The following is a 22945-nucleotide window of genomic DNA, read 5'->3' as shown; positions in this document are numbered from 1 at the left end:
AGGCATCGGGAGAAAATACTCATCCTGCCAGGGGGATCAACAGGTTTGGTGTTTAGCTCCATCCCCACTTTTCTGTCTCTTCTCCTCTGATCTTGATCCGGGTTTCTGAATGGGCTGCAATGGGGCACTAGGCTGCAAAATACTCCGAGCGTGCCATTGGCCGAAACTACTGGAGCCATATGGCTCAAGTGGATATTGTTTTCTTATAACAGGAAGGAAATCACAACAATGTATAATATGGGCAGAATAATTCAAAATAAGTTGTACTGGCATGGCAGCCAAGCACAATGTTTTCCAAAAGCAAAATATCTATTTTCTTTGAGCCACACAAGCATTGCATCAGTCTATGGTAATACCAAAAGAATGTTTTTCCAGTACTGAATTTGAGATTCAAGACTCAAACTGCTGGCTCTTGCTGGAAATGCTAAAAGCATCCCATGACAAGTGTATGGGCTTTATTCTGTAGTCAGAAGAACTGTTCTGTATTCAGGGTCTAAAGAGAATTTACAGGACATATGATGAAGCTCTCAAGCCAATGTTTTACGATCAAGGCTTCTGACATTAATAACTTGTTTTGTTATCAGATACATTTATGATGTAATCATGGATATTTTGATGGAAGGCTTATGCTGAGCACAGCTAAGACATGGTTGCATTCAAAAAAAATTGCCTTATTTGCAGTTTTGCAATTTCAACAAATCAATATTCTGCACATCTGCGAATTTCCTCCAGTTATCCAGTGATCCTTCTGAATTTGAAAGATGTCTGATATAGTTCTGCACACAAAGCAACTATATAATCCTCTAGAATTAAATACACTATGTTGGTCCTTCTTCAAAAATTAATCTAAATTCTTTGGGTTAAATGTAATGTCACCTCTTCAAAACAAAACAAAAATCAGTTCTGTGAGTTTCTGAATACTTTCAGGATCTGGCCAGAAACAATAAGAACAAAGCAAATGAAACTTACCTGAAGGAAATATGTTACAAAGGATATAGCCCCAAGGCCTAAGAATAGCAATGAATACATATTGCTCTTTTCTCGTACTACGTGTGGCTCATTCAGTGCAAAAATCTATGGAACAATAATCTCAATGTTAATTTTCTTTCATTAACTTACTCTAAAAACTTCACCTTGCTTACTTGGACTGAAACTCATTCTCTTAAGTATAAAATGTGCAATATAAAAAGTAAAATCATATAAATATTTTAAACAGATGAATTACTGCTTATCAGTTATTAATTAGCTGGTACATATCAATAACCCTAAAAACAATGTTCTGGGTAGATATTGCTCATTTAGACTTTCTTTGCATTGTGCTGCAATGTTTCTCCTGAGGCTACATAATATTGCAAGAGAGACATATATTGAAAAGATGTAACAAAAATATGTATCAATTGTTGCTCCCAGAAGGGTTTTTCCTGTTATTGGCTGTAGCCCAGAGGGCCACTGGGGGAACTGTATCTTTGTGGCTTCCAAGTCTGCATTTGCCATTGTTATTAGACTCTATAATAGTAGTCATGTGCAAAGGCTGGCAAGCTACATTCAAAACATGGGCAGTTAAGAGCAGGTTCCTATGATGGTCAATAAACTGAGTTCATTTTGAGTGAGAAGGCCAATTCTGAGCTTGCCTAAATAAATGTGGAAACGTTTGGTCTGAAGGCAGTTTAACACACATATTTTGGGTACACTGACTTGCGGGGCTGGCTGTTAGGGCCAAAAGGCAGTTTGGAAATATTTTTATGAACAGGTTCAAAAAGGTAGGAGCAGACATCTGCTCAGCAATGCAGGAGTATTATGAACCTCCCCATGGGGACATTACAGTGCCTAAGAGCAAGCGCTACATTTTGCATCTGCGAAGGTAATCCCCAATTGAGGATGGGAAAATCTGTCAGGTTTGGTTTCTCTCAGCTTTTGATTCATCCAATCTTAAATTCAGTTATCCACATTTCCATGTAAGTTTGTGGGTGGTTTTTTTTTTAACTCCTCATGAAAACTCACCAGTGTGAATTTCCCCTAATAAGCCCACATCTGTATACAATTTTGCCCAATAAACTCATTTCACAAACGTGTGCATTTTTAGGCAAACCTTATCCTAGCAAATGCATTTTTGCACACATTACTTGGCATTACGTTGCATTCCAAATTTTGGAGATGTGTGAATTTCAAAGGATGGTTGCATTTCAGTTACTGTGTTGTTTCCAAAACTGCAAACCAGGAAGCTTTCCTTTAAATGTGAACTGAATTGAAATTCACCACCATCCATATCATCAACTAACATTCACCCCGGGGGCAGCAGCTATAGAGGATCTGCCCCCTAATCTTCCCCCTGCACAGATCCAAGCTTCTCAATGCAACTTCTCTCTTGAAGGATCAATTCTGGCCTGAATGTTTTCTACATTTAAATGTAGTTTTGGAATGGATGTCAGAGACAGAACTTACTATATACTCACCCCTATGATTTCAGAGAATATGACTGAAAATGCAGGCTGCAGCGCTCCATTGATGAGTGCAGAAAATGTTCCCACCAAAAAGTAAGGCCATTCGGACACATTCAACTTCATGATCTTCACAAATGAAACTGAGGGCAAATTTTCATTCTAGAACACAGGAGAATGTTTTATGCAGTGCTCTCTGTCCTTTTCTGGCTTCCTTTCATAAACTCTTGATACTTGTTGATTTTCTTTTTACAAGAAATATGGTGTTGATCTAGAAAACGCCCCTGGTTCTGTTTGCTCCCTGTAGACCTTTGTCTATTCCAATTATCACCGTCTCTCCAGGGTATCGGGCAGAGCTAATTCTTGTCACCTATTCTTAAACTGCATATTAGACTTTCTGTACACAAAACCTGTACCACTAGATTATGACCCTTCCCTTAAATGAAGAGAAATCAACCGGTGGACCAAAGTGGCTCTAGAAAGACTTTGTAATGGGTCTTCACTAAGGAAAGTCTCGAAAAAGGAGAGAGGAAGATCTTTTAACTGAGAGCGGTTACACATTTTACATTCTGTTTGCTGCTGCATGTGTTTCCTTCAACAAATTTGTAAAGTGTGAACCGCAGACACATATCCTTCAACATCCAGGTTCAGACTTCGGGGATCCCCCCCACCAAATCAAGGCTGCCAGGTGTATCCACAACAAGAGCAACTCTTATGGAGAGGAGAAACTACTGGGGGTGCAGTAAGGTAGGAGACGAGCCCTGAAAACCAAAGGAGTCATCAGAATAAGATATCTGCCAGGAACAAGGAGATGCAGACCTGGAAAAAAAGTCTTGGCCCGTGTCTTGGTGTACAAACAAAGCACAATTAGCACTGTTGCAATTTAAAGCCGAGACACTTACAGGTTGAATAGTTTGGACCTCAAGGTCTTTGTCCTGCTCTTCTGGCCTTTTCAAGCTCTTGCGGGTTGAACGCCTTCGCACTCCATTTGCCAAGAAGTCTTTTAATGCCTCTTTTGACATGCCTTTTCCATCAATGAGCTCATTTTCATCTGAATGAACCTCAGTATCAATTGACTGAAATAAGAGAGCAGGAGTTTTGAAAGAGATTTGGATTTCAAAATGCTGGTGTGAAATGTTTATAGAACTATATACACTGAACTGAAAAGAATAAAAACTGAATGTATTAAACATTACTTGTGCCTGTATCAAGTCTGGTGGGTTTTGGGGTTGTTGTTGTTTTACAAAAGGCACAACTTTCAAATTTAATTAGTTAGACCTTTAACTTGCCCTTCCCTCAAAGGCTCAGTACAAGTAACAACACTGCAAACAACAGTAATATACATATGATTTTTTTAAAATAAAAAAGTAAACCCATTTAAATATAGACAGTCATAATATAAAGGCCTGAGGACAGGGATGGGAATTGTGTTATTTATACTATAATTCCCCTTATCCCCGATTGCCCGCCATGCCTGCTGGGGCTGAAGTAGGCTGCGAGTCCAAAAACCTCTGAAAGGCCACAGGTTCCTCAGCTCTGCCTTGTGTGGCATTTCCTGCATGACATCCTTTTCCTACATGGATTGGTGAATGACCAACTTCAGCATACACAACAACACTCAGCAAAATAGGGTAGAGACAGAGCCGTCTTTCCTATTGGGCTTACTGGCGCATTGTGCCAGGGTGCTGCCCTCTCAGGGATGCCCCAGCGAGTGGGGGAGCTGTGCAGCTTTGCCGGCGGCCTCCCCTTTCCCTGCACGCCCGCCACCTGTGCTCCGTCAACCATATGGCTGGCCTCCCAAGCCTCCATGGGAGGAGAACGATCTCTGCAGAGGCTTAGGATGGAAGCTGCGCCCCGCCAACTATATAGCTGGCGTGCGTGCAGCTTCCTTCCCGAGCAGGAGAGCGATCCCCGCAGAGGCTTGGGAAAAGGTCAACAATTCTGGGAAATGGGGGGGCGGGGGGATCTTTGTACCACGGCGCCGGATATGCTTAAGACGGCCCTGGACAGAGGAGAAGAGAAGGGATGGTGGACAAACCTTAGCTTCTTTGTTGGTAGGGCCCATAGCAGAACACAGCCGCAGCGAGCATGTATTATCACTGGCAAATCTATTTTGCTTACCTGTACCCACCCATCAGATTTTTGTTTAAAGGAAAAAACTTACAAACACTGTGTTTCCTCTGTTCAGCTTGTATTGGAGTTTGGGGAATTAAGATTTCTCAAGTTGTTTTATAAATGCTACCCACCCCCAGTAGATAATTTTGTACTGGTTGTTATAATGTGGTTCAGAATCCTTACCATTGAAAAGGTGGGATGCCGTGGTCCCTCTTACTCGGCTTTTCCCTAAACTAAAACTCAAGAATAGCAAATGTATCACTGTATGTTTGATTCTGCAAATTAACCTGCAGCATTCTGTCACTAAATGGACTGTAAAGGAATGAACAGGTAAGTGTAGGAGTGAGATAAATGTATGGCGAAATAAATAACGCCACTTTATTTTGTTTTAAAGAGGATCAGAAGTGGTTCCCAGACTCCCACGGCACAGAAAGAGGAATGTATTCAATTCCTTGGAGCAGCTGTTGCAGAATTAAACATTTAAAAGTTTACAAAATGGTCCAAGCAGAGAGAGATGAACCACTGTGCATGTCGGCAGCGATGTCTGTGCACATGAGAATTGTTTGGAGACCTCTTTCCCACCCACACAACTACAATTCCCAGAGTGGTTTAACAATCAGTCTCCCAACAACTCTCAGGACCCTTAACAGGCTACAGCTCCCAGAATTCTTTGCAGGTAGCCACAACTGTTCAAAGTGGTATTGTAGTGCTTTATATGTATGGTGTGAATGTGACCAGAACGGTGCACTTTTGCAAGGCGATTAGCAGAATCAAGCACAGTCGATAGGACTGTGCATATAGGAAAAGAGGTAGCATTGCAGCGTCAATTCCCAAAGGACTTGGTGGAGTTGGGCCACAGGGACAAATAGGAACAGAACTCAGTTCGAGAGGACTTATAGGCCAACGTGACAAAAGGGGAGAAAAGAAAAGAAACGAACCAGTACCTGCATATTAACAAGTTTGAAATAAACTCCTTTCTTTGCTATGAGCTCATTATGTGTCCCTTGCTCTGTGATGGAGCCATCTTCAAAAGCAGCTATGAGGTCTGCGTTGCGGACTGTAGATAACCGATGAGCGATTACAATAGTTGTGCGACCTTCCCTTGCCTAAAGAGACACATTCAGATTCAGTTAACATAGGCCTATGTTCACAAGTCTTTGCACCACATTTTACAGCTTCCATTAACTTGGCAAAGGAACATAAGAAGCTGTCTTACACAGAGACGTTAATCCCTCAAGGGCAGCCCAGTCTACACTCACTGGCAGTAGCTCTGTAAGGTGCTCTGCCATTGAGCTATGGGCCTTGCTCAAAATTGCTAAAGAAAAAGCAGTCAGAATGCAGCAGGCACACCAACTCAATATTTGTTTGAAGGGGGTCCAGCCCCCCCCACCCCAATATTGAGGGGGTCTGGTGCAACTGCACTGGCCTGTGCAGTGTCAGGAGACATATGTGATATCAAGCGATGCACACATGACAACATATGCACGCAACACGCACCAGCCCCCCCCATCTTGGAGGGAACCTGGCGCCACTGGTACGTAGACGGACTAGCACCTGGAAGCTTTCTACCTCAGTACAGTCTATCCCAGGGAATGCAGCCTTAGAGCCATGCAGGCAGTGTCCTAATTTCATGCAAGTAGGTAAAGCAAAGATGGGAAAGTATGTTTCAGAGAGGGAAGTGGCAGAAAGATGCTGAGAGATGAGAGGGGAGCCTGCAGCACCCACTTTTGGCTCTGACCCCATTCACCACCAGCATGCAGTCCTCAAAAGATCCAACTCTGTGGGGATGAGATGCTTGACAGGAAAAAGGCTTCTCCAGGGTTCCAGGCAGGAGTCATTCCTAGCCTCAGAGGATTGAATCCAACACCTTTGGTATCACTGAGCTTTGATTCTTCAGTTTCTAATGATCTCTCACACAGCCATCATGGCTTAGTTCTGCCCTGTAACCTCTTTCCGGTTTATTAGCAGAAGAAAGGTAATCTGCACACGCTCAGATGCACCACCTATTGGTTTTAAAACCACTTGCACCAAACTCTTCCAGTGCACAAAAATATTTTTATCTTTATTTGACCTCAACAGGAACTCAGCAAGAGAGCAACTGATCAGCCCAAGTACAGCCAGAGAGTGGCACACCCAGGAATGGAGCTGAATTTGGATCTTCCACAAGGTAATTCAGTAACGCACTGCACGACATTGAACTGATTTGACCTGAAGCCTTTTCTGGTCCTGGTCCAGGAAGAGGTGAAAGGATGGATAGCTGTGCCTAGCCACCTTTCAAAGTCTCTCTTTTTTTTTAAAGTGTAGTATTTAGCACACATTACTTCTGTGCTAAAACCTTTTGGCATCCAGTTATCCTGCTCATTAATCTTTAATTTGAGTTAAGATTCCTCACAGTCAGGAACAATCCATAGCAACCCCGGGAAGGTAACTAATTAACCAGATATTGCACCAGCTCTTCCCATCCCTATCTCACATGCCCACAGTCCCACTTTAGCTTTCAACATCAGAAACAAAAGCAGGTATAGAGGCATTTTGGAACCAACTCCTGGGCTTCTCTGCAATTCCCATAGGAATCTGTCAATAATGATTACAACACACCTGCTCCGTTTTGGGATGGCGACCCATCCATCCTTCAAAACAGTCAATACTCTCGATTTCACTTTCAAGTGAGGCATGCTTTAATTGCCTCTCCTAAACTGAAATACGCATACAGAAGAGGACCAGATCCTTATAAGCAGCTCCCTTTTAAAACAACACTGTATCTGTTTTTGAAATGCATTTAAGCATATTTGCTGGCATCCAAGAGAGTGCCCTGTATAGAGAGGCATCTTCGCTGGTGCGAGGAAGACCCCTCCATTCTGTAAATTCCCTCCTCCAACTTCAGTCCCCTGCTGTAACTCATCACTGAGAACCAGTGTGGTGTAGTGGTTAAGAGCAGTAGACTCGTAATTTGGGGAATTGGGTTCGTGTCTCCGCTCCTCCACATGCAGCTGCTGGGTGACCTTGGCCTAGTCACACCTCTTTGAAGTATCTCAGCCCCACTCACCTCACAGAGTGTTTGTTGTGGGGGAGGAAGGGAAAGGAGACTGTGAGCCACTTTGAGACTCCTTTGGGTAGTGATAAAGCGGGATATCAAATCCAAACTCTTCGTCTCTTCTTCTTCATCACAGGCCCTTCCTGGAGGTTCCCTGACCTTCAGGCAGGGCTGTGGCAAAGGCAGATTTTGCTGCCTGGTGTGGAGCAGCAAATGCCCACCCTCCAAATCAAGTGCACGGCATCCAAGGCTGGCACCTGCGGCAGAAAATCCCATGTCCCAAGCAGCTGGCATCCATCTTTCTCATGAGACGAGGGAGTGTGCCTCCAGGGGTGACGTCAAACCACTGGAGAATCACAGTGCCTCCTGTGGTACAGAGACCGGTAACTTGTAACTGCTCCCAGATACTGTAGGTTTTGCTGATTGGCAGCACAGAAGTGACCTCTCTGGGGTGCAAGCCTGGGTTGCCCAAATGACAAGGCCCACCCCCGCCCAGCCTTGCTGATGTGTGGTCCAAAGGAAATCAGAGCAATATGTTTGACACCAGCTTGGCTGCAGGAGTTGCCACAAGGGACTCCACTATGGATTTGTGCAGTGTTTACTTCTTAGCCTTTTCTTCTCCTGAAGATGTCCCACAAGGCAGTAGGTATGGGTTTACTCCAAAAGCCTTTCTCACCAATGAGTGTAGCCGCAAGGCAGCAGAGGATTAGGATCAGAATTTTCCTTCTTCCAGGCGGGCTACTTTCCCAGCCCCACCTGCCCCTCACTTCCCTCTATAGCACATGAAGAAACTGCCTGATTGACTGTTGGACCCACTATTGGTCTTGTCCACTCAGTCCATCAGAGCCTGTCTTCGCATGCAGCGGGAGGTCCCTATCTCACTAGGGGTTTGAGACCCATTGGCTACCCTCACCTGGTTCAGCTGGACAGTCAAAAGCCGTTTCCTGGGGTGTGGTCGCTGTGGCATGGTGACAGCTTATTATGGGAGACACAGGTGAGAGCTGAGTGCAGGGTGGGGACCAAACTACCCCAGAAGGAGCACGACAACACATCCTTCACCAGAGGGACTACCGCTCCCCTAACACCCCTCCCATACATATACTCCCTAAAAGTATAAATGCAACAATAAGTTCAAATGACTGAGACTTTGCTGCCCTTTCATGTCAGTGGGAGAGAAAGAGGCAGGAAAGGCCCATCGTGTAAGGAGATCACTGCTCTCGTTAATGAAACCTGTTCTTCATCGTAAGTTATTTGTAAGCCATTCATTTTCTACTATGTAAGGTTTTCATGGAGGAACAGACCTTGTCCAGTGCTGCCTGAACCACAGCTTCGCTTTCGGTATCCAAAGCTGATGTTGCCTCATCCAGCAACAGGATCTTGGGGTTCCGGACAAGAGCACGGGCAATTGCTATCCTTTGCTTCTGTCCTCCACTTAGCTGGGCTCCTCTTTCTCCAACCATAGTGTGAAACGTCTGCAAAACAGGGGAAAAAACCAGCAACAGCTCAGAACCAAGAAATGATGTTATGGCCTGATATATTATACCAGGGTTAGGGATTAATTTTTGGCCCACAGATGGCATTTTCTCTTGGCCAGGTCTTGGGGACAAGGACTGCATGCTAATAATGGGTGGAGCCAATACAAGAGTGGGTGTGGCCAGTACATCCACTTTGGTCACACCCACTCATGTTTTGGCTCCACTGGCAGAGGGCTGGCTAAGAGGGGACATGTGTTTACTGACCAGGGGTCAGCAAACTTTTTCAGCAGGGGGCCAGTCCACTGTCCCTCAGACCTTGTGGGGGGCCGGACTATATTTTTTTTGGGGGGAAATATGAACGAATTCCTATGCCCCACAAATAACCCAGAGATGCATTTTAAATAAAACCACTCATTCTACTCATAGAAAAACACGCTGAATCCCGGACCGTCCGTGGGCCGGATTTAGAAGGCGATTGGGCTGGATCTGGCCCCTGGGCCTTAGTTTGCCTACCCATGGTTTATTCCACACACCCACATACATGTCCACACTGACATTGCACACCCGTCACCATGAAACTTTTCCTGCATGAAGGTCATCTCTACTTAGGAATTCTGAGGCACAGACCGTAAGTCATCCTGGAAAATTTGGTCTAAATAATTGAATAAATATACAAGTGTGTTATGTGTGTTTTGCTTGCTGAAAACACACCACGTGTTCAGCGGCTAGAAAAATACTTGCACCAAGCACCAGGGATTTCAAGAAACATTTTTGGGTTGTTTATTTACCTAGGAAAGTTCATCTATATTTAGAGAAAAAATAATAATAATGTGTGTGAAAATAGACCTCATAGCCAACATGCACAGGAAGGTGAAAATAAACTAATTCTCAGTTTACAGTACGCCCTTGAACCACTGCCCTTTCAAATAATTGAACTTTAAAAAAGTGATTAAAACATGAGACCTGTATTTAAACTTTGACAACTGATTTTAATATTTTAAAAAGCCTTGTTTTAGTGAATCTCTTGCTAGCAGTAGTGGCAGCTCTAACGGACACAGGCCTCATTGGTATTATACATTTAAATCAGTATCATATCGTTTTAAACAGCCATGGCTTCCCCCAAAGAATTCTGGGAGCCGTAGCCTGTTACAGGTGCCGAGAGCTGCTAGGAGTCCTCTATTCCCCACTCCCCCACCCCCAAGCAACTATTCCCAGTGTGGTCTAACAATAAATTCCTCTTCTCAGGGAACACACACGTACCACTGTCACCTTCACCCTCCAAGTTTCTTCCCTGTCTTTGTCAACCCCTTGCACTGCTTTTGCATGTGCTGCTTTGTGAAGAATTGTGTGCATGGTGCCACGTAAATAAAAAAGACCTTCAACCTTTAAATTAAAAAAACCCACAAGATATAGGAAACACTGTTGATTCTTCTTCCAAACTCCACATGAGACCTTTAAAAAGCTACAGCCTTCCCTAACCTGCTGCCTTCTAGATGTTTTAAACTACAAAGCCCATCAGCCCCAACCACATCGACCTTAAAACTTTAAGACTCTCCGAAACAGGGCCTTGTCCTGGCACATTAATTTCACCTGGCATATAAACTTTTAAGAAATAAATCTATCCATAAGAGACTTGAAAAACTTGAATCATTTAAATCATCATTGTGGGCTGAGTTCTTGTTTCTCTACAATTTTCTGCATCGCCTCTATCAAGAACTCCAACTTTTTTAGTTATTAAAATAAGATGAGCAGAGGAGGGTATCCTGATTTCTCACATTGGGCAGTTTCATGATGAAGTCATAAGCATTGGCTTCCTTGGCAGCTTTTTCAATCTCTTCCATGGTGACGTCTGCACGGCCGTATCGAATGTTTTCTGCAATCGTGGTATGGAATAACACAGGCTCCTGGTTCACCACACCTATAATCTCCCTCAGGTATCTTAAATTCAGGGTCTTGATATCCTGATCATCAATGGTAATCTAAAACGAAGCACACACAAATCACACAAGAGAGTTCCACTCAGAAATCAGAATAAATATTGGCAAACGGTCATAAAAAGGAATGTGTGAAGTAAAAGGGAAAATATTATCATGGGTACAGTACATAGTTTGAAAAGGGGAGTGGAAGAAAGGGGCATATCTAGTCAGGAAAGTAGGGGAGAGGGTGTTGGATAGGGACAGGATCAAACAACAGCTTATTACTAGTGGTAGTCAGCTGCAAGGTTTTCGTGGAAGAGGGATAGACAAATCTGAGGTAAGCCTGTCAAAAGAAAGAAAAAGAGGAAATAGACCTAGTCAAGGAGGAGGACACGGGCATGTAAAGCAGGGGTGGCTAAACTTCCTTATTTATTTAGGGCATTTCCTTCCCACCTTTTCCTCCAAGGAGCTCAAGCTGGCACAGGGCACCCCTGTGAGCTTCATGGTTGCATGGGGATTTGAACCCTGGTCTCCCAGCTCCTAGTCTCTTGCCACTACACCACACTGCTACAGTTTGAGGGCTGCATTCAGCCTTGGCCAACCTTTTGGTGGTTGTGTGCTACTGGTGGGTGCGGCCAACCCACATTCTCACATGCATACACAGCCCCTGACACACACACACACCCGCAGCTGATCTATGCAGATCAGCTGAGGAAGGGGAGAATTATTGCCTCCTCCTTACTCATCAAATTATCAATATAATGACTAGTGAAGGAGTAAAATGTCTCTTCATTAAGGCACTGGCATATGTTCATCCCAGCACTGCATCTATTTGTTTTCCTTTTTTTGTTGTCATAAAAATAAGTGAAGGGTGTTTTTTTGGGGGTGGGTGGGTGTTGGAGCAGGTAGCTCTGCCTCTGAACTGGGAGTTAGCCACTCCTGATGTAAAGAAGCACAGTTTCGGTTATTTTAGGCTGGGTTTTGGGAAGGAGATGTCAGGAAAAGTTGTAAGAGAATGGAGGGGAGGCAGGCAGAGGTCCAGGTGGAAGAAGAGCTGCCATCAGTTGAGACCTGAAACTCTCTCACAGACTCGCCTTGCAACTGATTCTGAAGACCAGCTTCTCTATGGCAGCACACATGCTGCCCCCATATTTAAAGCACATGACTCCCTCGCCAAAGAATCCAGGGAACTGTAGATCCTTTGTGGGAAGCCATGCATTTTAGATGCATGGTGCGGATGTGGGACTTCATCCCTAGAGGGTTCTGTCCTGCTCCTTCCTGTCGAACTCCTAAGACCTTGTTGTATTTCCTGGTTTTCATTTTGTACAGATCAGAGTTCTGCCTCCCAGTTTTTATGCTGAATTGTTTTATCCTGCTGAATTGTTTCATTGTTTGAAATAGGTTACGGCTCCACTTCAACTGTTTTTACTGCATTTTATGTGTTTTACTAATTCTTTCATAACTAGCTTTGAGTTTATATTATAAAGAAAAGCAAGTGTAAGGTTTTTTTTTTTAATAATAATAATCTGTGTCTTAAGAATTTCATCTGAAGAATATTAACAGCAAGACTGACACTTATTTACCCTGAATACTTCAGGGCAGATATAGGAAATCAGACTTTTACATCCACGTCATATAAAACATCCATAATCTGACATTTAATATTGACAGTGCTCATGGGGGAACAAAACATTTTATGGGCATTTGGATCAAGTATCTTACCATGCCTTCAAGAGGATCATAAAACCTCTGGATCAGTTGAACAGTCGTACTTTTCCCACAACCGCTACTGCCTACCAAGGCCACTGTCTGTCCACTGTTAACTTTCAGATTCAAGCCTTTTAACACCTGGATGCGGGGGGGGGGGGGCGGGATGGACACAACGAGAGCTGCTGTAATTTTATTATTTTATTTGCAAGGGTTGTGCAGTATCCAGGTCCTTGGAATGCACAGTCATGATGCAAGCTCAGAGAAAACCAAGCGGCATTGGAGCACATTCACAAGTACGAATCAGACACGGCAGGTTTCCCTGACGCAAACACCTGTAATTGGAGGCCAGCAATGCTCCTGAATACCAATTGCTAGGAACCACAGGATGGGAGAATGCTCTTGTGCTTGGAACCTGCTTGCTGGCTTCCTGCAGGCATCTGGTTGCCCAGTGTGAGAATAGGATGCACAGTTAGATGGGCCTAGTTACAGGTAGGTAGCCATGTTGGTCTGCCATAGTCGAAAAAATAAATAAAAAAAATTCCTTCCAGTAGCACGTTAGAGACCAACTAAGTTTGTTATTAGTATGAGCTTTCATGTACATGCACACTTCTTCAGATAGATGGGCCATTGGCCTGATCCAGCAGGCTGTTCTTATGTTAGCTGCCTTGAAACAGATTTCATCACAGCAAGTCTGACCGGGCCATATATGGAGGTATGTGTGTGTTTTGTCTGTCTGGCTTTAATGGACAAAAGCCAGGAAATGTCAAAACCAGCATTCACTACTGAGCTTCAAAAACTCAAAAAATTAGATTACAGCTAAAATAAAAAAAATAGATAACGGTTTACAGCACAAAAGAACCCAGTGTTTATACCATTGTGTCTTTATGGGTGGGGGTTGTTGGTGTTTATTGTCATTTTAATTCTGCAGTGTTTTCATATGCTGTAACTGACCCTGGAAGAATCTGGAGAAGGGCAGGTAACAAATAATAACAAAAATGAACAGCAAATACATTTGCAAAAATACTGATAAGAGGATGCCTCACAAACAAAAAGGATTTGCATGCAGATTGTGCCCAAGATGTCCAACATTTGTATCGGTGTGAAGAATCTGCTTTCAGTACAGGGGTCAGTGGGACTCAGTTATTGTTCAGCTCCAATAGGGTTTCGAGCCCTGCTTTAGGCAAAAGGTTCTTGCGTTGCAGGGGGTTGGACTAGATGACCCTCAGGTCCCTTCCAACTCTACGATTCTATGAGTCTATGTCAATAAAAGCACTTAGAACAGTTGAGCTTGATCATGCATTTTAGACACCATTCGGACTGTGTATTGGTTTCCCCCTTAACACTTGCAAACATAATGCTAAATTTTCAACGGCGGTAAGTGGGAAGTCATATGAATTTTAACTCATAGAGTACCTGAACATCTGGCCTTGAGGGATATTTGAAATGCACATTTTGGAAAGCCAGATTTCCTTTAATTTGGTCGGGTTTGTAGCCAGCTGGCGAATAACTGTCAATTTTAGGTTCCTGCAGAAAAGAAAGGAAGATAAAAAAATCAAATTCAGGTCAGTTTCGTTCTCTTGAAACTTGGAACCAAAGTGAAATCTTGGATATGAAGATTCATGTAAAGATTCTATTCACTTCATACGCCCATGCAAAGCATCACCAGTAGAGACCCATCTAGACTAGATGCTACTGTCTTTAGCAAACATGTCAAGTTTGTTCCTTTTAAAACAAACAGTTCCCCTTTTAATCAGGAACACAGTCATGGGAAAGAGAGGTTTAACTCTTTCTTCCCCACCACAGCTCCAACTAACACCCCACATCATCTATGACCACCATTACCTAGGAAGAAAAGCTTCCACTGGGAGGATTTCTTCCCAATGCCAACATCAGAGGAAGGATTTTCCTTGCAACCAAAGCAGGGAAGGAAAAGCCGCAATTATACCCTACCTTTCCTCCAAGGGGTCCAAAGTGATGTACATGGTTCTCCCCCTCCACATTTGATCATCACAACAACCCAGTGAGGTAGGTAGATCTCAGCCAGTGGTGATTACAAACTTAGATCTCAAACATTTTGTCTCTCTATCATATCAAGCTACAACTCTAAAAAGGAAGCTTACATTGTCTATGATGTTGAATATTGCATAAGCTGCTCCCCTTGCAATAGCAAACGCTTCTAGGTTTGGAGTCACCTGACCGATGCAAAAGGCGCCAATCAGAACAGCGAAGAAGACCTAAACAGGAATATTTGTCAAAGAAGAAAGAAAATATGTTTATGAATCCTTTTTGCCAGATAGGAGCCACATCCCTTAACTGTGATGTGGCTGATCTCCAGCGAACAGACATGTATCTAGCAGGTAACAAAGGCAGACTGGTGCTTCCAGACTGTTGTTTTGCAGATGGGATCGCATACCAGCAAACACAGGTTGCATGATTAAAGCGGATTTGACATTTTGGTCACCCCACCCACTAAAAAGATTAGAAAGTAATGGGGAAATACACTTTAAAAAAAATAATGGGATAACAATTGCATAATCTCCCCACACAGAAATAAGGAAATCTCAATAAATAGCCAGCATTGTACACCCCCCCCCAAACTTCGTGCAAATCAGGATGAAAGCTCAATAAAAAGTACTGAGGATTAAATATCTGATAAGATCCCTGATTGAGTGCAATCCAGAGAAATTCCAAGGAACTTCTAAAAGTCCAGTTCTAAGCATATTTACTGAAAAGTAAATCATCATCACCATCATCATCAGCATTATATTATTTGTATGCTGCCTTTCCATAGTTAAAACAATGCTCAAGGCGTTATATATATATATATATATATATACATATATAAAATAAAAACAATGCTCAAGGCGGCTTACAACATGACAAGATGTACATAATTACTAACATAACAAAAGTCATAAACAAAACACATCAAAAGGTACACAACCAAATGGAAAACCATTTCCACATAAATCATAAAATCTAAAAATAAAAATAAAACAATATCAATAACAATCTAAAATGACATAGATAAGAAATAAAAACAATATTTAAAAAGCCCTCTCTGTCAAGCAGCAGCAGCAGCAGCAGCAGCAGTAGTCCTTTATGGCAGTGTTTTTCAACCACTGTTCCGTGGCACACTAGTGTGCCGCGAGATGTTGCCTGGTGTGCCGTGGGAAAATTACTTTATATATAGTCAATATAGGCACAGAGTTAATTTTTTAAACATTTTCTAATGGTGGTGTGCCTCGTGATTTTTTTCATGAAACAAGTGTGCCTTTGCCCAAAAAAGGTTGAAAAACACTGGTTTACGGTATAAGGTGGTGTCTATGTGTCCATCCTGTATTTTTATAGTAGTGTCCAAAAAATGTATTTCTTGCATAGATTGGTTCATTGTTAGGTTGATGGATGGGTGAAAGTCATTGAATGTCTGGTGGAAGGTATCCAGGGTCTGTTGACCATGTGTCCAGATAATAAAAATATCATCAATGTATCGCAGGTACAAGAGTAGACAGGCATAGAATTCCGCCATTAGAAACCCTCATTTAATGCTATAAAATAATGATTTGCTACCTTTGGAGCATCTGTTCCATAGGGTGGTATTTATATTTGAACCAATTAGGCCAGTGTTTTTCAACCACTGTTCCGTGGCACACTAGTGTGCCGCGAGATGTTGCCTGGTGTGCCGTGGGAAAAATTGAAAAATTACTTTATATATAGTCAATATAGGCACAGAGTTAAATTTTTTAACGTTTTCTAATGGTGGTGTGCCTCGTGATTTTTTTCATGAAACAAGTGTGCCTTTGCCCAAAAAAGGTTGAAAAACACTGCTTTATGGAGCCTGTCAGGCCCCGCCCCAAGCGAGGTGGAGAGAGGCAGGGAAGGGCCCTTCAGGCTCCCAGCAGATCCCTGGTAATTACAGTCTCTAGAAAGCATGTTATACTTCCGAATAAACAACAACAACAACAACAACAACAACACAAAACATAAACCAGTGGCAACTTGATTTGCTGTCCCCATAAAAATAATGCAGTCCAGAGAATGTTGTGTCCAATTTTAATGAGATCAGGCAGGTATAAGCACAAGGGAAGGTTTAAGTACAAGGAAAAAGTTCCACTGCAAAATAGTGTTTTTAGATTATCTCCGCATAAAATGCCATGCTAACCTTGGCAATAGTGGAGTATCACCAGGCAACTCTGTGTCACTTGCTACATTAAAGCCCTAAGATCACCCTACTCTAGAAAACCCACAATGGAAACCCGCGCCAATGCTCAGGCGCTAAAGCCAACCTCACAGCCACCAGCCCCAGGGCCTTTACCCAATAGGCTTGTGTAGTGGCTCATGAACCAATGAAAATTATCTTGAGATGGTGCTTCTGGATCCCCTTAAGTTATAAAGCCACAAACCAACTACAGTGGTGCCCCGCTAGACGAAAATAATTCGTCCCGCGAAAATTTTCGTCTAGCGGGGTTTTCGTCTTGCGGAGCGGCAATGGGAGCCGCGCTCCGCAAAACGAAAAAAAAAAAGACGAAATTTTTTCGTCTTGCGAGGCAGCCCCATAGACTTTTTCGTCTAGCGGGGCAGCCTCCCGCTAGACGAATGCTTTCGTCTAGCGAGTTTTTCGTCTAGCGAAGCATTCGTCTAGCGGGGTACCACTGTATTCTCCTAAATCAATGGAAAATCCTCCTGTGCCTAAAAGCATTACTTATGAGGTGTAGAGCAGTTCTGTATGCATTCGTTTTTTTCCTAATGCCTGGCTCCACATTTTGGAAGGCAGAACAGGGGAGGGGATGAAAAACACTGTGTACCTCCCCCACCTGCTCCCCAAACTATGCCTTTTCATGCTGTGCCAGCAAGTGAGTGAGAGGTATGAGGAGCCTCCCCAAATCATAATATACAGCCCCTTTCCTCCTCCTTGCTTAAATAGGTGGAAATTGGCAGGGGGAGCATAGCACCACAATGCTCGGCTGCACAATGGAAGGAAGCTAGCGCATGTGTCAGGGGATAAACCAGGATGTAGTTGGCGTCAGTGGCCTGGGAACTTGAAGTAGAAAGTTCAAGCAAGGTCAGGGACACAGAAGAAAATTAGGCAGCGATGGAGCAAGCAGACCAAGTCATCACAGACTTGGATATGGGGAAAGCAAAGCAAAGCTATGAACCAACAGACTGGTCCAAAGGAACACTCTCAAAGTGACGGACAGGGACAGTGTAAAGGGTTGTCAAGGTTGGACATTTGCAGACATCCCACAATCCCAGCACGGGTTCCTACTGACAAAAGCATCCTGGAATCTACTGCAGTAAGGTGGTAGACCTGCTGAATTTGGCACATGGAGGGTGTCTTGCTCAAGGACCCCCCCAGAGCCTGGAGGAAAATAGGAAGCTGCCTTATACTGAGACCATCTATCTAGCTCAGTATGGTCTAGACCAGGTGTGGGGAACCTTTGGCCCTCAAAATGCTTCTGCACTACAATTCCCATCAGCCCCAGCAAACAGGGCCAATGTTTTTCCAAAATGGCATCGTTTTGCTGTCTGGCACCCTTAGTTCTTTTGGGAGGAGAAGCAGGATTAAAAAATGCAATACTTCATTTATTTTGTGGGTGCTTTTATGCGTCTACCAATATGACAGTTCATAGGTAGTGAAATGTACATAGCTACATCATTCATCAAAAAGACCCACTTGGCCTCTGAGCAATCTTGAATTTCAGTACAGAATATGTCCTTTTTTGGGTGGAGGGTATGGAGAGAAAGCTGGACCATAAAGAAGGCTGATCGCCGAAGAATTGATGCTTTAGAATTATGGTGCTGGAGGAGACTCTTGAGAGTCCCATGGACTGTAAGAAGATCAAACCTATCCATTCTTAAAGAAATCAGCCCTGAGTGCTCATTGGAAGGACAGATCCTAAAGCTGAGGCTCCAGTACTTTGGCCACCTCATGAGAAGAGAAGACTCCCTGGAAAAAACCCTGATGTTGGGAAAGATTGAGGGCACAAGGAGAATGGGACGACAGAGGAAGAGATGGTTGGACAGTGTTCTCGAAGCTACCAACACGAGTCTGACCAAACTGTGGAAGGCAGTGGAAGATAGGAGTGCCTGGCGTGCTCTGGTCCATGGGGTCACGAAGAGTCGGAAACGACTAAACAACAACAACACCGGAGAGAACACTGAACAGCTGTTCACCAACACTTACTGTCAGGACTTCCCCAATGGTGTAACCTTCATCCAATATCAAGGTAGTTCCATACCAGAAAGCCAAGGCATATGCAGCATATATTAATAAGAAAGCAATCCCCATGGACATATTGGCAGTCACAGCCTTTTTAATTCCAATTCTTTTAGCATCTTCTAAATTTTTATGGTATCTGGAAGAAAAATAGCAAACTGATTGAATGAAATGATCTCCAATTGATAGGAAAATGCATTTTCTCTCCCATTTTTATTATTTATTTTTGCTAGAATTTCTTTGAAAATACCCAGTCCATTCACACATAAAATAGTTTAGGATACTGCCTCATACCATGTCAGACCATTGGTCCATCTTGCTCAGTGTTGTCTACACTGCCCAGGGTTTCAGGCAGGATCCTCTCTCCAGAGATGCTAAGGGTTAAGCATGGGGCCTCCGGCATGCAGAACAGATGTTCTACCACTGAGCTATGGCCCTTCTCATTTTAAATCATCAACAAGGGGGTGGGGAGTGGTACTGGCCTACTGCTCACTAACCTTTGGTGGCATTTAGCCAGGGTTCAGATTTTACCATTTAGTTTGGTAGGGTCGTCATATTTCAAACAGTGAAAATCCGGACAGAAAAGTTGTTGTTGGGTTGTTGTTGTTTTTTGCTCAAAGTTGTTGACCCTTTGGGGCAAATTTGCAGAAAAGAAAGAAGCAGCTTTTGAGCTATTTTAAAGAAAAATACCAAAAATGACACTGCCGACATGGGTTGCCATATGTCTGGATTTTCCCATAATTTTTTTAGCAATTTCCATCCAGTCACTGCTTCCAAATGTCTGGGAAATTCCACACGAATGGCAACCCTAGGTTTGGAAAAGGTCAAATACAAAATAATCCAGGTGTATATCTATAGCCAGTGACCACAAAATGTAACCTGACCTCTCAATTTCTTTCTTCTGTCCTCCAAAAGCCATCACTGTCTTAATTGATGAGAGAACCTCCTCAGCAACAGATCCAGCTTTTGCATATGCAGCAAGTTCCTTGTTGGTGAAAGCAGTAAGGACCTGTGAGATAGAGACATTACCAATTTCAATGCTATGATCCAATACAATTGTGTGTGAGGCACTTGCTTCTTTTCCATTCCCTATAAAAAAGGTAAAGGACCTCTGACAGTTAAGTCCAGTTGCGAACGACTCTGGGGTTGCGGTGCTCATCTCGTTTTACTGGTGAGGGAGCCAACGTTTGTCCGCAGACAGTTTTTCTGGGTCATGTGGACAGCATGACTAAGCCGCTTCTGGCGAAACCAGAGCAGTGCACAGAAACACATACTTCCCTATTAAATAAAACAACACTCCAAGACAATCATGGTGTAATACAGTGGTCAAGAATCTGTGTCTCTGCATATTCTAATATTCACAAAGCAGGGGCCAACAATGGAGAGACCACACAGGCAATACCCAGTCACTCAATACTCCCCCCCCCGAAAAGCTTCACCCTCAAAAATACCTGCTATTCATGTGATGGTGGTGTTGTGGACATGTACATATTGTGGGAAATGATCTAGGTCAGGCATTCCAAAATTTGGGGTCTCCAACTGTTTTTCAACTACAACTCCCATCACCCCTAGCTCGCAGGACCTGTGGTTAGGGATGATGGGAACTGTAGTCCCAAAGCAGCTGGAGAGACTCAAGTTTGGGTAACCCCGATCTAGGTCATGGGTAGAGAAACTCAGGCCTAGGGGCCAAGCCTCCCTAACTGGCCCTCAGAACCATCCCCACAGTGCCCTACCTCTCTCCAGGCCACACCCCTCACTGGTCTTGCTTTGCATCAAAAAAGGTTTTGCATAGCTGAAATGTGGCGTTGAACTTTGACAATGCCTCTTGCTTGTCTGGACAAAGGATAGAGTGGTGTGTGAGCAGAAACTAAGGTCAACATTCACATCCATTGCTTCATCCATGTTTGCCTCACCCCCACTGTCATCTCTCCGAATGTTGCCCAGAAGGGAACGTGGCTTCTGGGCTAACCTGATGTTATGAGGAATCAAAGAACCTTGCCAGAAAGATAAAAGCACTCGCTGACCTTAGTTATCTCTGCTCAACACAAAAGCCATGGGAAGCCAAGTTTTAGAGGTAGCCAGAGTCGTGTTTTCATAACTGAACAATACTTATTGTGCATGGTATCCTAGCATTTCAGTAAAATTATACCCACCTTTGCCCAGAGTGCAGCTGAGAGCCCCAGAACAGGACTGACCGCAAGTATTACAAGAGTCAATTTCCATCCTTTAGCAAACCCGACTATGAATCCTGTTAGAAACGTAGCTACTCCCTGAATCAGCATTGCCATTTTGTCACCAATTCCTTCGTTGATCTTGGAGACATCACTAAAAACAAATCAAGGTAAACCGATTAGGGCAAAATTTAGGTCAGAAAAACCAACAAGATGCATTTCTACAAGGTATTCCTGTTACGCTGCTACTGCATAGTTCTGAATTCACAACTCAAATGCTACAAAATATTCATTTAGCCCCAGAGATATGGATACCAATGCTACAGGTTTTCATCGAAAGCAAACAAATAATTATTTTTATTCTGATCCCCTTCCCTTTTTGCAAAGCCTTTCAGATCTATGTGGATATTTTACAAGAGTCATGGGACACTTTAACGGCAGGTTTATCGCAGCATAATCTTCAATGAACTAACAATATACTTCCACAGTTGACACCAGTAGCATTATTATGGACTGGCCTTTGGGACACGGGGCTGTATCCAGCATTCTCTATCTACTAGAAGGGAAGGGTCATAGTGGTAGAATGTCTGCTTTTCATGCAGGAGGTCCCAGGTTTAATCCCTGGCATCTCCAGGTAGGACTGGGAGACCCTGGAGAGCTGCTGCCTGTCAGTGTAGACAAGATTGAGCTACATGGACTCAGTATAAAGCAGCTCCCTACCTTCCTAATGCAAAGGCCCTTGTGCTAGCAGACAGGTGCATTTTAATGCTGCAGAACAGAGGAATCCAATGCAACAGTCACAAAGTTGTTAAGGGCTTCATATACTTGGACTTCGCCCTATAGCAGATTAGAAACCAGGTGAGCACAGGTGCTATACGCTAGCAAAGTTTCACTCTGATCAGCAATTGTGCCACTGCGTTCTGCACTAACTGCAGCTTCTGGAACGAGCACAATTTTTTTTACGTGGATTAATCAAGCCAGTAACAGAATTAAAATTTGGTTTTCTGTTGAAGAAAAATACCCCAGCCAAGTATTAAATAGATATACTCACTCTATAAGACGAGTATTCAATTCCCCAACATCATTTACATCGAACCATCCAATTTCTTGCCGCATGACAGCATGGAAAAAGCGTTGCCTAATTCTCTTGACCTGGCGGCCGGCTGCCACTGTCCAGCATGCAATGTGAGCATAGGCAGCAATAAGGACAGCAGCTCCTATTCCTGAGTAATAGTATGCATGTCTGAAAGCACAATGTTGCAGAGGCAAGTTCAAGAAGGGCACCCGTGCAAGTCTTTAGCATCACAAAATGGTCTTGGGGAAGAATCTTTTTCATTTGTGAGTATAAAGGAGAAAATATATTCATTATGCACAGCTAAAATGGTTGTCTCGATGCTGCAGCCTATCACGATTTAGTCCAGCATCTCCTCCTGCCCCCTATGGCCAACTAAAGTGCCTATGGGAATTCCACAAGCAGGACAGGGAAGTGATAGTTTTATTATTAATTATTATTATTACTACTTTATTTTTTACATTTACTGTATATACCACTTTTTCCTCCATGGTTCTCCTCCCCCCCCCCTTTCATCCCTATGAGATAGGTTAGACTAAGAGATGGTGGCTGTCCCAAGGTCACCCAGTAAGCTTCGCAGCCGAGTGGGAATTTGAACACTTGTCTCCAGCACTCTTAATCATCACACCGTTCTGGCTCTCAGAAGCTGGGTACCCACCACCTGGTATTCTATACTGCAGATAACACAGTCATTCACTCATGACTAGAGCCATTGCGAACATGATCCGCCATGAATTTCTCCAATTCCCTTTCCATGCCATTTGAGGTTGAGTTTGCCAACTATCAGTGCAACCCTA

The 22945-nt window shown here is 43.4% G+C and overlaps 1 protein-coding gene across 1 annotated transcript in view; it reads right to left on the bottom strand.

Annotated features, from left to right (window-relative positions):
• Positions 1 to 22945, bottom strand: part of ABCB1 (ATP binding cassette subfamily B member 1) — a 53199-nt gene that overhangs the window by 15050 nt on the left and 15204 nt on the right. The window contains exons 6-18 of the mRNA XM_033165402.1: positions 22128 to 22319; positions 21059 to 21230; positions 19790 to 19914; positions 18873 to 19044; positions 14809 to 14922; positions 14102 to 14212; positions 12701 to 12826; positions 10838 to 11041; positions 8889 to 9059; positions 5498 to 5659; positions 3341 to 3514; positions 2454 to 2600; positions 970 to 1074 (exon numbers count right to left, since the gene is read on the bottom strand). Coding sequence (XP_033021293.1) covers positions 970 to 1074; positions 2454 to 2600; positions 3341 to 3514; positions 5498 to 5659; positions 8889 to 9059; positions 10838 to 11041; positions 12701 to 12826; positions 14102 to 14212; positions 14809 to 14922; positions 18873 to 19044; positions 19790 to 19914; positions 21059 to 21230; positions 22128 to 22319 — 1975 coding nt within the window. The remainder of the gene's footprint in view (positions 1 to 969; positions 1075 to 2453; positions 2601 to 3340; positions 3515 to 5497; positions 5660 to 8888; positions 9060 to 10837; positions 11042 to 12700; positions 12827 to 14101; positions 14213 to 14808; positions 14923 to 18872; positions 19045 to 19789; positions 19915 to 21058; positions 21231 to 22127; positions 22320 to 22945) is intronic.

The sequence above is a fragment of the Lacerta agilis genome, chromosome 12, assembly GCF_009819535.1.
Source record: "Lacerta agilis isolate rLacAgi1 chromosome 12, rLacAgi1.pri, whole genome shotgun sequence".
NCBI lineage: Eukaryota > Metazoa > Chordata > Lepidosauria > Squamata > Lacertidae > Lacerta > Lacerta agilis.
The sequence above is the reverse complement of the archived record's forward strand: the minus strand, read 5'-3'. Positions and strand labels throughout refer to the sequence as shown.